The sequence below is a fragment of the Lepidochelys kempii genome, chromosome 26 (genome assembly GCF_965140265.1).
Source record: "Lepidochelys kempii isolate rLepKem1 chromosome 26, rLepKem1.hap2, whole genome shotgun sequence".
NCBI classification, from domain to species: domain Eukaryota; kingdom Metazoa; phylum Chordata; order Testudines; family Cheloniidae; genus Lepidochelys; species Lepidochelys kempii.
The window spans coordinates 5879607-5895084 of NC_133281.1; the positions used below are offsets into that span (position 1 = coordinate 5879607).

At 48.5% G+C, this 15478-nt stretch overlaps 2 protein-coding genes across 5 annotated transcripts in view; both read left to right on the forward strand.

The window, feature by feature from the left end:
* The window catches only part of BMP1 (bone morphogenetic protein 1), an 84757-nt gene extending 82351 nt beyond the window's left edge, over positions 1-2406 (forward strand). For all 4 annotated transcript variants that reach the window (XM_073325412.1, XM_073325413.1, XM_073325410.1 and 1 more), the window contains 2 exons: positions 306-556; positions 1696-2406. In XM_073325412.1, the coding sequence (XP_073181513.1) occupies positions 306-556; positions 1696-1830 (386 nt within the window). In that variant the 3' untranslated portion in view covers positions 1831-2406. The remainder of the gene's footprint in view (positions 1-305; positions 557-1695) is intronic.
* Positions 2407-2496: 90 nt separating this feature from the next.
* On the forward strand, positions 2497-15464 carry LOC140903704 (uncharacterized). The gene is made up of 2 exons (XM_073325417.1): positions 2497-9633; positions 11878-15464. The coding sequence occupies exon 1, from the start codon at positions 5011-5013 to the stop codon at positions 6085-6087; it is 1077 nt and encodes a 358-aa protein (XP_073181518.1). The 5' UTR covers positions 2497-5010; the 3' UTR covers positions 6088-9633; positions 11878-15464.
* Positions 15465-15478: the final 14 nt, after the last annotated feature.

Here is a 15478-nt window from a genome sequence, read left to right on the forward strand (position 1 = left end):
GATGGGACAAGGAGCCACTGACTTCTGCATGGCACATTTGGCCGTCTATCTCATGGCTGCTCAGTGGACCCTGTGCAAAAAATGCCCAGACTGGCAGATTATGCAGAGAGGCCAAAGGCTGGATGGGACCAGAGGCTGAGCTGATGGGGTGGGTGTTCGGTGAGCTCCAGGGTAGAGAGAGGCCCCCCGTGGCTGCCAGAGGGAAGACATTAGGAAATAGGGAGGAAAGAAGATGACCCTCTCTGGCAATAGGTGTGCACCCTTCTTCACCTCCTTGCTATACACGAGTGTGTTCTTACTTCCAGTCTGCGGGGGCCAGATGCGAGCTGAGGTGAAAACCAAGGACCTGTACTCACACGCTCAGTTCGGAGACAACAACTACCCCGGGGGCTCGGACTGCGAGTGGGTGATTGTGGCGGAGGAGGGCTACGGGGTGGAGCTCATCTTCCAGACCTTCGAGATCGAGGAGGAGGCCGACTGTGGGTACGACTACATGGAGCTCTTTGACGGCTATGACGGGACAGCGCCACGCCTGGGGCGCTACTGCGGATCCGGGGTAAGCTTCCCCTGCTCTCCTCCCTTCCTTCCCACCCTCACCCCCGCTTGGCCCCAGAAGTCAGGGATAGCTGCACCACATCCCGGAGTGAAACCGTGCGCTCTGAGCCAAGAATTGATTGTTCAGTTTGGTGGCTGAACAGAAAAATCCAGGGGGAAAAAAAAAATGTTTTTGTTTGACCCACAATGAATTTTTTACCCAGTGGTTTTATTACGGTTTGGAGTGGTCTTCAACCTTTTTTAAAAAAGTTTAAGCAAATCTAGCTACATTTTTAAACAAAAAGCCAAAAAGGTTTGTTTTGAAATGTCTAAACAAACCATTTTGACTTTTTCTACTTTTTTTTTTCATTTGTTTTGGGACGAAATTATTCACTGAATTCAATCTGGATTTCCAACCCGGATAGGGGGCGGAGTTTGGACTGAAAAATGCCTTTTTTGGCAAATAAACTATTCCCTGAAGAAGAAAAAACTGGCCCAGCTGTAGCACTCAGCTACTGCGGAGATGGGCACAGTGTAAGAACCTATAGGGACGGGAAAAACCAATGATGATGCAAAGCACGGCAAGCCCATTGGAGGAGAGCGGGAAACACCTCACCCCTGGCGGGGAAGCGATTGAGCTTTCAGAGCTGGGGGCGGGGTGGCTAAGACTAGGGAGGGATATTTCAGTTTAATGTGGATCCATTAGGAAAGAGGGATAAGGCAAACCGAAATCAGTGCCCATCCAGCATCCGTAGCCATGGAACTAATCCAGTTCAGGTTGGTGCATAGATAAGCCTTATGGTGCTCGCCCAATGGCCGCCTAGGCTCAACCCTGCCATTGGACGCTGCCTCAAGCAAGGTGGGGTGCAAGCTGCCCCATCCCAGGAGTTGCCCTGGGATTCAGACATTGCTGTCAGCCCCCCAGGCCTTCGCCCTGCTCCCTCCTGGCTCCAGGGCCGTTGATGGTTTGTTGCTGACCTCTCTCAGCAGCAACTTACCTCACTGGCCCGTGAGGAAGGGGAAGAAGAGCCAAGGCTCCACCCAGCCATCCCAGAGAGCTTGTAGACTCTCACGTCCCTGCAGTCTCTCACCCTCTGGGTCTGTGAGGGAGAAACAGTGTGCCCTGACCGGCTCTCTCCACTCCGTTGCCTCCCCCCCCAGCCCCCGGAAGAGGTCTCCTCCGCCGGCGATTCGGTCATGATCAAGTTCCACTCGGATGACACCATCAACAAGAAGGGCTTCCATCTGCGGTACACCAGCACCAAATTCCAGGACACTCTGCACACAAGGAAATGAGGCTCCACGGCCACCAGGGCCCTCACCACCCCACGCTGGAGGGACGGTTCTTTTCTGTATAGAACAAATACATGCGCGGGGAGGTGGGGGGAACCAGACAGACTGGATGGAGAAACACACAGTCAACCTCAGCGCTAAGACACACTCACACAGAGGCTAAGGGGCAGTCAGCTGCTGGCATCGACCAGATTGAGGGCGGGGGGGATGTCTTTTATCTCTTTAAATATCCATTTCTGGGCCTGTTTTTTTCTTTGAAGCAGGGCACCGCCCAAGCCAGGAGCAAATGTTCTTCTTAACCACTTTGCAACTACCGTTGATGAATCGATTGTATCCCCCAACTCCCATAGCACCCCCCCACCCTTCGGGAGGTATCGCTTAATGCAGGAAAGTCCAACTGTATGGCAGACGTTTTCCTTTTAACTTGACAAAGCAGGTATCAGCTCAGCTCCCTGAATGTACAAAGCCCATAGGAGTGAAGAGCCCAGCACGCACACAGAAGCTGCTGGCTATCTGTTGTAACGATGTAATAAAAATTCTGTCTTGTAAGGAGATGGCCATCGGCCTCTTTAACTCTCATCTGTTTGGGGTTTTGTTTTAGTGATGCTTTTATGAGAGACACCTAATGTTTCGGAGTCCTTTTCCCCCAATGTACGTTTGTTCTTTTTAAAAGTCTGATCTCCAATTGGAGCGTTGTCCTCTTTCATGACACATCAGTCGATCTAGAGACAGCCCCGAAAACAATTGCGGGAAGGAGCCATGCACTACCTCCAGCCCCACTTGGAAAGTCTACATCTAATAAATGGAAAGTGTTGCAAACAAAACCGCCTGGAGTCCTTGCTGGTGTGCGCCTGCTATCCAGGTATTCCCATCTGTGCACTTTCTCTTTTGGATCCTTTTTGGATCCTCTTTCATCCTCTGCCATCTGGTGGTGGTTTCCAGCAATGCTGTTTCTTTCTGGGGTCCTGCTTTGCAGAAGCCATTGTCTCATTGGGTTCCAGTAGTGCTGGATCCTTCTTGAGAGAGATCCTGATCTCTTGGATCCCATTCTCGTGCCTGCTCTCCAGCTCTGCCATCTCCTTCGGGATTCCTGTGGTAGTGTTCTGCTCTCCAGATGTTTCCAGCTGTGATCTCTCTTTTGTCGATCCTTTTCTGCAGCATCTCTTAATCTTCCATGGGTCTGATTCTCCTTTGACACTCATGTTAATCTGGAGGAATTCTAGTGGACTCAGTGAAGTGTCTCCATTATGTGGTAAATGAGAAGACTAAAAAAGGCCCTATTTATCTGGGGCTTGAGTCAGCAAAGCAATTAAGCAGTTGCTTGAACTTAAGCGAGTACTTATGTGCTTTGCTGATTCAGGGCCTTAGGGAGACGGGAAGGGCTTTATTGATCATATTTAATAAGGACTCTTTTTTAGGTTTTTATATTCCAATAACTTTTCCCCTCACCCCACGTTGCAAGGGGAATAGCAGGAAAATATTGCAGAGCAATTAAGAGAGACAAGAGAAACCTATAAGGTAACGTGGGCATTTCTAGTCAGCAAAGAGCAGAGACCTGGCTCTGAACCTTGGCGTGGCTACGAGTCAGGTTTGCTAATGTGAAATGCTCAGTTGCTGGCTCATTTTGCAGGAGGTGCTACACGAGCAAGGCGAACACTGTTCACACATGAGTAGGTCTCTCTGAACCAGAGACGAGGCCGAACCCAAACTCCAGAGCTTCAGGAAAGCACAGAGCCAGGCCTGCATTGTGCAGTCCAGGCCCAGCTCTGATTGCAACAGCCATTCTGGAGCCTTTAACTGAGGCTTGAAACAAATTTGTAGAGCTTCTGGTCAAATGCATGTCAAGGGCAAAATGCAGACACTTGGATCAAACTCCATTCTCAACCCAAACAGTCTCCAGAATCCTCCTAGGCGGAGGAGTCACCAGCTCTGTCATGGGTGTGCGAGAGGCACATGGGAAGGAAAACCACACCCTGGAAACATTTATCCTCAGCCCTCTCAAACTCACCCCCCCCCCCACCACTCCTCCTCTGTACAATCCAAGAAACAAGCTGAAGTGTGATATTGCCTCCATCCCCTTGCCCAAGCCTGCCTGTCCCTCTTCCATTCTGTCTTGTGTCTGTCTCTACATGAGCTGCTTGGATGGCTTCTCTCCTGTGGGTCTGAGAGCAATACAGTGCTTTTCCTCCGGAAGGCTCCCAAGGCACTTTGTGAGCCCCATACAGGGTACTTAGCAACACTGGGAAACAGTTGCCCCTGGGGTGGGGTGGCAGCTCTGTCGACAGCTAGCATACAGGGCTGTGGGAGATTGGGGGACACCAGCGGAAACACTGACTCCAAGTGCCAAAAGATCTTAATGTCTTTGTAGAGGACACAGGATGTCAGCCTGCTCCAAGAGACACAGCCTGGGGTCTCATCTGATCTCCCTTGGAAGGATAAAGGTTAGATGCACTAAGCACCACCAGAGACCCACGTGGCCAAATCCTTAGACCCTCACTCAGTTTTCACTACACTTACTCAGCAAAACTGCCAGTAACTCCAATTAGAATTTGCTTGATTAAGTAAAGAGCAACTATGGAGTAAAACATGAGTAAGGACCTTGGGAATTCCACTGTTCTTTCCATCAGCTTCAGCATGTGTGCTGTAATGACCTTGCTAAGCAAACTACTTCATTCAGTGTGTCCCTCCATCCAGATGCTTACGTTTCTCTTTTGCCAGCTGTAGCCTGTTGCTCCTTCCTCGGCCCAATGGTGCTAGAAAAAGAGAGTGATGCCCAAATACTGTGACGTTGGATATCCTAGAGTAAATGGGGTGGATACATTAGTTATCATCGACCTTTTCCATAACTGTGCTCCTCTAGCCAGGGCCTAGCTGGGACCCTCTCCACCTTTCATTTAACAACATGAGAAAGGCAGGGAGGGCATGACCGCCAGCACCAGGTCATGGCTCCCCAGCTGGAGAACCCTTGAATTCAAGGATTCCATGAAACAGGTCACTGAACTTTGTCCGGAAAGTGATGAAACTGAAATCCACCTCTTGAAGGTCTCTGATGACAGCGTAGGTATGAAGCGTGCTTATGACATCACTCGGGCAGCTGCTGATGTCACAGAAACCCCAGCACCGGGCACAATACTCAAGTGAAGGTGGCATGGAGATGGGTCAGGTGAGCGGAAAGGGAGCAGCATGAGACTCCAGAAAGAAAAATGGAAGGAAATGCACTACACCCCACGGCAGCTTTCCAAAAAGATTGGAGTCACCTACTCCATGGCCCAGTTCATAGTGCAGAGCTATCGCAGGCCATGCCATGCCAAAGCTCGCCAACGTGTCACCCACCTTCAGCCAACTCCAAAAAAACAGAACGTAACTGTGTATAAGGCCCAGTGCACATATTATGTCAGGACCAGGGGCCGAGGCCGGGAGTTAACGGACTCTGATGCATCTTTAACATCTTGCTGCAGAGCAAAGGGGAAAGCGGAGGAGGATATGCATGGCTATGATGCTCCGTTGACATCTAATGCCGGGGGCAAGAGAGGAGCCAAGAATTTGGGTGACTCTGATGTGCCTTCTCTTCACATCTATTCAAGATCTTATTCCAGGGCCAAGTCCAGAAAGGAGCACGTGAGCCCCTCCACATCCTATTCCAGACCCTGCAGGGGAAGAAGCTGTGTGGCTCCTCCTGCTAGAAAAGCAAAATTTTCTAAAGGAAGGAGGGGAAGAAGGAGGCAAAGTGTAAAAAGGAGAAAAGGAGCCCAGGGTGGGAGATACCAAAGAGTGAGAAAAGCTGTCCCTTTTGTGCCTTCTAAGCAGCCCTGCCAGGGAAGAGGCAGAGAAATACCCATAACCCTCCTTCTGGATGTACCATTGAACATATACCTGGAGGATGAACAATGGACAGTGAAAGGAGAGGAGAGGCAAACAGGCAAGAAACGGAGGAACAAAGGTGTCGCTGTCCAAGTCCCTTCCATCTGCACCACCGAGCTCGTAGCAACAGATGGCTATCAAACCGATTCTTCTTGTGGACAGGGGGAATCCAGGACCAGGCAATGGGCTGCAGATGCATCCACGACTGTAGATGAGAGTCCAGGGGAGAGGAAGGTTCCTGTCCCTGAGGAGATTTCCTGTGAACATGGGGCTTATCCAACAGGGGGAGAGGTCCCAACAGAAATCAGCAAGGAATGCACTGGCTCTGGGTGGTGGGAAAGGATCCAAAACTGGCTGCTGTCCTTCGGAATGTATTTGGAAAATATAATAAAGTCCTAGCTCTCCCAGCCAGATCCTTTCTTGTTTGCTATTGTTTCATTCGTCCCTAATGTGAGCATGCTTAGAGTGCTGAACCAGGGACCATCTGCATCACAGTGGGATGTGGGCACTTGCAGGTAGCCTGCTGTGAGCCGCTGGAGAATCTAGCGAGCAAGGCTTTGAGGACCTGATTTAAAGGCCACAGGAGTCTTTGCACTGACTTCACTAGGCTTTGAATCAGGTCCTTATACAGCCCTCACCACCGACATCTGCTGACCACCTCACAGGCTGCATCCCAGGTGATGAGGATGATCAAGTGATTACCTGCTTCCTGGCCACAACCCCATCACCTGGGAGGCAGCTTAATTAATCACAGGCTGGGGATTGAACCAGAATCCCTTTAAAGGACCAGCCCATCCTGGGAGAGTCCCTTGGATTTTAGGGGCCCAAATTGGACCCCTGGCAGGGGCCTGTTTTTCAGAGGGAGGGAGGGTAGGTAGCTGGGTGGGTAATAAACACTGTCTAAAAATTAGCCCCCTTAAGTTACCTTAAGTAGAACTAGGTGGGGAATAGTTCTTCATCCTGGTAGTGTTTTTGAGAGTTCCATGTTTTTTCCCATCCCAAATTGGGATGAGAAGTCAAAACTCCAAAAATGTTTGCAACCTGGCGATCTGAAAAATGTTTTGTTTCGATCACTTTGAAACATCTCATTTCCATTTCAACCTTTTTCCCCATTTTTTAAAAGCTTTTTTTAGTATAAATTAACTAAAATGTCTAAAGAGAAAGTCGCTTTGCACCAGAAAACGAAGCTGTTCATTTCGGTAATGTCAATGCGGGATGGTTCTACAATTTCAGAACTTGTTCTTCTCAAAGGGGGAGAGTTATCAGAACCGACCCTCCCCCACAAACAGTTCCAGCCCCAGCAAATTGACATTTTCTGACAAAAAAAGTTGGGCTGGAAAACTCGCAACCCGCTCCAGTCTCAAGTGGGGCACTTGGATGCACGAGTTGCTTTTGAAAACCTTGGCACGCAATTGCCACTCCTTGGAACCTCTGGATGGCCCTTTGATTTATGGGTGCTGCCAGCTGTGGGGAACATTGGCCTCATTTTCCCCTTTCCCTGTCTCCCTCGCATCTGCCCAGCTCGCATCTGGATTCAATCTCTTTTGGCCCTAACACTGTCTTTGTATCATTGCCCAGCCAGCCGTTAACATTTCAGCAGCCCCAGTTCTGTCATTCGGGGAATGCAGCTTCTTTCAGCTCCCCAGGCTGTATCTCAGAGTCGACATAAAGGGCACGCCTGGTCACCTGTGAAATCTGCAGCCTGATTTGCAATAGTTTGCAGGCCAGTCCCAGTTTTAACCTGGTCCTTTCAGTAGCTGTCGATCAGCCCTGTGCTAATTGGGCCAACTTTTAGGCAGAGACTGAGTGGGGAGAGCGGTCCTGCGGCACATCTCTGCTGACTAATGAAATTCTGCGCTAACTGAGCTGGCCGATGTGTATGTGCACCACTGCCTTCTACTGGATGGTATCTGAACTGCTCAGCTGTGTGGCATGAGTCTGATACTATCGCTAACTACTAATGGAGATGTGACAGGTAGCATCATCATCATCAAACACACACAGTCTACTGAAGACCACTGCACCAGGCAGAGTGACCATGGCGGATGGTGTCGCACCCGGCATTGTGTAGTGAAGTTCCCAGATCTGGCTCAATTCTGCAAATCCACAAATCCCTGGAATGGCCCCACAAAGGTAGGGTCAATGGAGAGTTTTGGAGAGCATGGTATGCTGGGGTGTTTTTGTCCATCCTGGCAATGGGGTTGAAGAACACGCAATGCTGCTTTTGAACTTAATAAGTGAAGAGAGTTCGTCTGAACTCAACAAGATGAAATACAATGAGAATAAGCATGAAGTACAATACTTGGAAGGAAAAATCAAATGCCCAACTACAAAATGGGGAATAACTGGCTAGGCGGTAGTGCGGATGAAAAGGATCTGGGAGTTACAGTGGATCACAAATTGAATACGAATCGTCAATGTGATGCAGTTGCCAAAAAGGCTAGTATCATTGTGGGCTGTATTAACAGGGTGTTGTAGATAAGACATAGGAGATACTTGTCCCTCTCTGCTGAGCACAAGTGAGGACTCCGGTGGAATATTGTGTCCAGTTCTGGGCACCACACTTTAGGGAACATGGATAAAGTGGAGAGAGTCCAGAGAAGAGCAACAAAAACGATAAAAGATTTAGAAAACCTGATCTATGAGGAAAGGTTAAAAAAACTGGGCATGTTTAGTCATGAGAAAAGGAAACTGATAAGTCTTCAAATCTGTTAACGGCTGTTATAAAGAGGACAGTGATCCATTGCTCTCCATGTCCACTGCAGATAGGACAGTATAACAATGCAGGTAGTACACAGGTTTGACAGATCCTGAACTTTGTCTCAGCACAAAGATATTTTGGCACCAATAAGCGAGACGTGGACATCATGCAGGAGGCAGTGAGAAATACTGCAACTTTGAACATGGCTTGCAGCCTAGGTAGATAAACTCGTCAATTGCTCCACAGAACTCAACCCCTCCTGCAACAGGAACTCTGCCGGCCCTGCTCTATGGTTCTGGCCCTTGATCTTCTGCCACGAGAAGCGAGCGGCGTCTTGGAGACTTTGGAGCGGGGAGGCTGAAATATTTGGACTTCTCCACAAGCAAGGCAGTGTCGTCAGCAGAGTCTCAATGAGTGAACACTTCTTCACCACGCTTGATTCTGACACGTGGAGGGGGAAGTCCCAGTATCCAATCGATCACTCAACACAGAATAGCGGCAGGATGAGAATTCATCCCTGCCTCATGTTGTGTAGAAATGCGGCAAAAGCCGTGAACCAAGTGACAGTGGCCTGTACTTTTACAGTAGCTAGTGCTGAGTTCTCTCTCTGTTGGTATTAGGGTGACCAGAGAGCAAGTGTGAAAAATTGGGACAAGGAATGGAGAGTAATAGGCGCCTATAAAAGACAAAGCCCCAAATATCAGGACTGTCCCTATAAAATTGGGACACCTGGTCACCCTAGCTGGTATCACCATGAAGTTCAGAGTAGCCCTGACATGCAGCACAGTCCTGGCATGGTTTTGTTTCACCACACCTTTCAGCTGGGGATCACAAACCATTATAACCATCAAGCAATGATTTGCCGTAATGCAACACATTCACTGCAGTTCCCTTCTGTTTGTCAGGCAGCTCCAGTCTGGGGGTTCACATCTTGTCTCAGAGACAGCTGGAGAGGGGCTGGTGGAGGGGAGAGTGAACCCAGTGGCCAATGCACCATGTACAATGTCCCTAAGCACAGATGTCGTCTTGCTGGGGGCAAAAGGCAGGATACTGTGTGGGGCTGAGACCCAAGAGAACATAGCAGAGGTTGGTAATTGACATGGTGCAGAGATAACCAGACCTTCGGCATAAATCTTGTTTCCTGGGAGCCTGGATTCAGGTTTCCGCATTCAGGTGGTGGCCGCTGGCAGTCGTTTTCAGCACTAAGATATGGGACATCGCCAGGTCCACTTGGGATAACAAAGGTGAGTCTAAAATGAGACACGCTCCCCTAGGGAGGAGCGGACAGGAGGTAGGCTAATGCCCCTATGCACCCCCGCTCCCCCTGGACTTTGTTTAGTGCCTTCGCATTTCAGAAACGACAGCTTTGCGGCTCCCCCTTGTGACCAAACTAGCTAGTGATGGGATTAACTTTTGCGCTGGGGGGAGGGGGGGTTGTCGGGGGGGGGGGTTGTCAGCAGTGGAATAGCCTCCCTCCTTAACGTTTCTCAGAGGCTGGTTTGTTCTAAGTGTCAAGTAGCGTCTGTGTACTGCACTGTCCTGTTCTGGGGTGCAGGACAGCAGCAGGTAGTGGGGAATGGGGGTGGGGGTGGTAGAGGGTGGGGGCTACTGAAGAGATGGAGTAGAGAGAGCACCCATTACTAGGGGCATTGTGAGGGTGTTTGTTGCCAAGGAGCATAATAGCGAGGGCACCTGTTACCAGGCAGGCCTGGCAGTGAGCTCTGATTGCAGGGTTGCTACAGCATTCAATAATAATTTTTCATCTTTAGAAGGTGGGGAAAGATCATGGCTTTAAGTAACTTGAAATTTTCAGTGTCCATTTTGGAGCAGCTGCAGACATTGCTCTGTGTGTGTGTGTGTGTACGCCCATGCTCCTTGGAGAGTCTTTAAAACCTGCACGCCTCCCCTCTAGGTCCCAGGTTGTCTAGGCGGACAGAATGACGCTATTCTGCTAGGAGAACAGAAAAGGGAGCTGAAGGACACGCGTGGGACTGGATGTCCATGGGTTTGCTGGCGGGTTAGACAACTTCACCGCTAGCTCATCTATCCAACCCCACCTTTGGACAGTGACGATCAAAAGCCGTTTCTGTTCGAGGGCTGCCCGGTGGCCCATGTGAAATGAGTTTGCTGGGTCTTGGCCCAGTTGGGCAGGCCTCAACATCCCAAAAACAATGATCAATTGGCACGAATTAGTCCCCTTGGTTGGTAGCTTCAGCAAAGGCGCCATGGACTGAATGGGACATTCAGAAGAAAGCGCAGTGTGGTCTAGTGGATATAGCATTGTACTGGGAGTAGGGAGACCAGGGTGCTACCTAGCTCTGCCTCTGTCCCATCTCTGTGCATCAGTTTCCCCCTCTGTAAAATGGGGCTAATTATTCTGACCTCCTTTATAAAGCACTCTGAGATCTACTGATGGAAAAATGCTACAGAAGAGGTAGATGATGATATTAGTGGTGGGTAGGAGTGTAGGGAGAAGCTTGCACTGCCTGCCTCTGTCCATGCTGTACCTGCTCCATGCACAATCTCCAGGCTTGTCTCTTACAATGCAAATTGTAGATAGGAAAGCTGAATATCCTTTGGGAGAAAACCCTGATCTGAGGGTCATAGCTAGATCCCTAGTATAAGAGGCAGCCAGTCCTTACCCCTACTCCAGGAGGAAGGGACATGCAAACAAAATGGCAAGTTTTCTTTTCTTCTTATGTATTTCATGCTAATATTACGAGTGGGATAATAGTGCAAAGCATGACGAGTAATTGCATGCTAATTGCCAGTTAGTCAGTATCTTATTTAGCAGTGTTCTCTCTCTCTCTCTCTCTCTGTAGCTTGCCTAATTTGCAAAGAGAACTTGTGTGTGAATCGGATCTTTTTATACATAATTTAATAATAACAGGTTTCAGAGTAGCAGCCATGTTAGTCTGTATTCGCAAAAAGAAAAGGAGTACTTGTGGCACCTTAGAGACTAACACATTTATTTGAGCATGAGCTTTCGTGAGCTACAGCTCACTTCATCGGATGCATTCAGTGGAAAATACAGTGGGGAGATTTATATACATAGAGAACATGAAACAATGGGTGTTACCATACACACTGTAACGCGAGTGATCACTTAAGGTGAGCTATTACCAGCAGGAGAGCCGGGGGGGGGAGGGGGAACCATATGAACTGGAACCATAAACTCACTGAACATTAAACCCCACCAAATGAGGGTAGATCCATCCTCATCATCGTATCCACTCATTATACTCCACACCTGAACATAGCCATTATATGGACAACATACCCCCATTTCTCAATGTCTGTACTTTGACCCGTTAAACTTTTACTCCGAATCGGGGAGATTGCAGATTATGCATTCCTTACACCACCAGTTCCTAAACCAAATTTTGTACCTCTTGATAATCTGTACCTAATTCCCTGATAACCAGAACCTTCTATGCTTAAACTCTGTACCGTTTTCTTTTTACTTCAACATTATCTTAATAATCAAGGATAGTGTTTTCAGGAAGATCACCGATGGATTGTAGTTTCCTCAGGAAGTCAGTGGTGTCTCGAAGATAGCTGGGAGTGCTGGTAGCGTAGGGCCTGAGGAGGGAGTCTACATAGCCAGACAATCCTGCTGTCAGGGTGCCAATGCCTGAGATGATGGGGCGTACAGCTAATAAGTGATGGTCACATAAACACCACCCTATACCGGAAACCTACTGACTGCTATTCCTACCTACATGCTTCCAGCTTCCATCCAGGACACACCACATGATCCATTGTCTACAGCCAAGCTCTGCGATACAACTGCATTTGCTCCAACCCCTCAGACAGAGACAAACACCTACAAGATCTCTATCAAGCATTCTTACAACTACAATACCCACCTGCTGAAGTGAAGAAACAGATTGGCAGAGCCAGAAGAGTACCCAGAAGTCACCTACTACAGGACAGGTCCAACAAAGAAAGTAACAGAACGCCACTAGCCGTCACCTTCAGCCCCCAACTAAAATCTCTCCAACGCATCATCAAGGATCTATAACCTATCCTAAAGGACGACCCATCACTCTCACAGATCTTGGGAGACATGCCAGTCCTTGCTTACAGACAGCCCCCCAACCTGAAGCAAATACTCATCAGCAACCACACACCACACAACAGAACCCGCTAACCCAGGAACCTATCCTTGCAACAAAGCCCATTACCAACTGTGCCCACATATCTATTCAGGGGACACCATCGTAGGGCCTAATCACATCAGCCACACTATCAGAGGCTCATTCACCTGCACATCTACCAATGTGATATATGCCATCATGTGCCAGCAATGCCCCTCTGCCACGTACATTGGTCAAACTGGACGGTCTCTGTGTAAAAGAACAAATGGACACAAATCAGATGTCAAGAATTATAACATTCAAAAACCAGTTGGAGAACACTTCAATCTCTCTGGTCACTCGATTACAGACCTAAAAGTGGCAATTCTTCAATAAAAAAACTTCAAAAACAGACTCCAACTAGAGACTGCTGAATTGGAATTAATTTGCAAACTGGATACAATTAACTTAGGCTTGAATAGAGACTGGGAGTGGATGGGTCATTACACAACGTAAAACTTTTTCCCCATGTTTATTCCCCCCCTCCACTCCCCACTGTTCCTCAGACGTTCTTGTCAACTGCTGGAAATGGCCCACCTTGATTATCACTACAAAAGGTTTTTTCCACCCCACTCTCCTGCTGGTAATATCTCACCTTAAGTGATCACTCTCGTTACAGTGTGTATGGTAACACCTATTGCTTCATGTTCTCTATGTATATAAATCTCCCCACTGTATTTTCCACTGAATGCATCCGATGAAGTGAGCTGTAGCTCACGAAAGCTTGTGCTCAAATAAATTTGTTAATCTCTAAGGTGCCACAAGTACTCCTTTTCTTTTTAACAACAGATTCTGGCATAAAGAAGAATGACATCTGCAGTGACACTTGCTGGGATAAAAATTACGTGGGCCATCAACTCTCATGCTCCCCTGCACAGGCTGCCCACCGGCCGGGGGCCAGGAGGGACCCTGCACTCTCACCCCTGCCTAGCATTGTACTGCACAGTTGGCCAGGTGCATGATGCAGATGTGCCAAGCCTCACTCATTCTGGATTAATTGCCAGGCAGCTCCTGAAGCGCCTTGCTCTTGTGGAGATGGATTTTGCAGCATTTTAGATGAGTAATTTAAAATGTCTCACTGGCAACATCTATGAAATCAGAGGCATTTAAACTGTCACGGCTTAGAAAGCTCTGCATGAGTGAAGCTTTTATTTATTTTTTCACCACCCCTGAAGTATCTGGAATTTCCTACTGATAACAGACAGGACACCAGTCTAGATGGACCATTAGTGTCCCAGTACACCTGGAGGCAGGATTCTGTGCTATCTCAATGCAGATGGAGACCCCAAACTAGATTCAGATGGAGACCAAGAGAGAGGGCATGGGATCTCTGTGTAGATCGAGACAGGATACTGGTGCAGTTGGAGACCAGACTAGATGCACCCATGTTCTAGTCAATGCAGCAGGAGACCGAATTCCAGACTAGACTGATTTCTGAGCTGCTGTGAAGTAGTGACTTCTGTGTTCCAAATCCGGAACCTCTTGCTGCTTTGTTTGTGTTCATTGCAAACTCTTTTCCTCTGGTTTGCAGGCACTTTGTGCACTGATCCTCAAAGGTACTTAGGCACCTAATTCCCATGAGAGTAAGGTGCCTAAATACCTTTGGAGATCAGGGACTTTGTGCCCAGTTCCAAAAGCAGAACATTAGCCAAACTCTGCAGACCCCATTGCAAAGTGAGTGGCCAGTCTGTGAGCAGCATTCGAGTCACCACAGGGTAGATGGGGAGGAGGGGAATGGACCCAATGGGCTGCAAGATCCTCTCCACCCTTACAGGGAGAAATACTGCAGTCTTCTGTAGTGATAACGCCAAGTAGGGTGGGCCATACTCCACAGTTCTTACTCAGGCAAAGTCAAGCATAGAGTACGGATTGTAGGATTTAGCCTAGTAGAAACTCTTTTATAAAGCTATTGTGCTTGGGGTCATTACTATAGGATACTGTTGTGTTTTTTGTTACTGTAGTATTAATTACTGCTGAGCAGTGATATGCTCTTTGAAATTCTGTAATATTATTTACTGTAGGATAGTGTAGCATTCATTTCTGTTGACCATTGTTTTGTTTTTTAGTACTGTGATATTAAATACTGTTGAGCTGTGTGGTCGGGTCTGTTTCTGTGGAATACTGCAGTATCAATGACTGTGGAATCGTGTAGCAATTCTTGAAAGCAGGGTAGAATTCCTAATTCATCCTGCAGGCTAGTCCTGCTGTGTCATGACCCTATAATGTCATGGCTTAAAGCCAGAGCAAAGTCACCCAAACGTGGCCCTGTTAGTGTCATACGGAGGTTGCTCTGATCTGGCTCACAAGATCATTAATGTCCCCTCAAGACTCCATCCAACTGTGGTGGTAGCAACCACGGTCCATTCCTCCTTAGGTGGTATGTTCCATGGGGGCCTATTTATTCAGGGTCCTATACTGATCCCCATGTTTTGAAGCATCAGCAGGTGGGACAGGGAGAAGCCAATTTGGTAGCTCGACACGAGTCTGCTCAGGAAGACCTTCACGACGGAGGACCCCAAAAGGAAACAGGGAAGCCATGTTAGCCACCCCAGGAGCACCCCAGCTGTACAGAGAGGCCTCCATGGGGGAATGCCCAGAGGTTATTGAGCTAGAGGATAGCTTGAGGCCAGGCAGGAGGTCAGGTAGCAGAGTTAATTAACAGGTCATGGTTGCTGGGGTGGGGTGGGGTGGGGACTCTATGTTCACCATTGCAACCTCATCCGTTTTTAAACTTTTCTTCCTTTTGACCGTAGAAGATATTTCAGGCTCCGTTCCATTGGGAGAGCTTCAGCAATGGACCAGCCACTGCAGCCCCACCCCTAAGTTTCCCACTGCCCCACACACAGCCGTATATAGAAGCCCTTTCCTTGAGATTGGATCACCTCCATGGCACACATCCCCCCCCACACACACACCCCGCTGCCCCAAGACACCAATGCAAGCAGCAGGC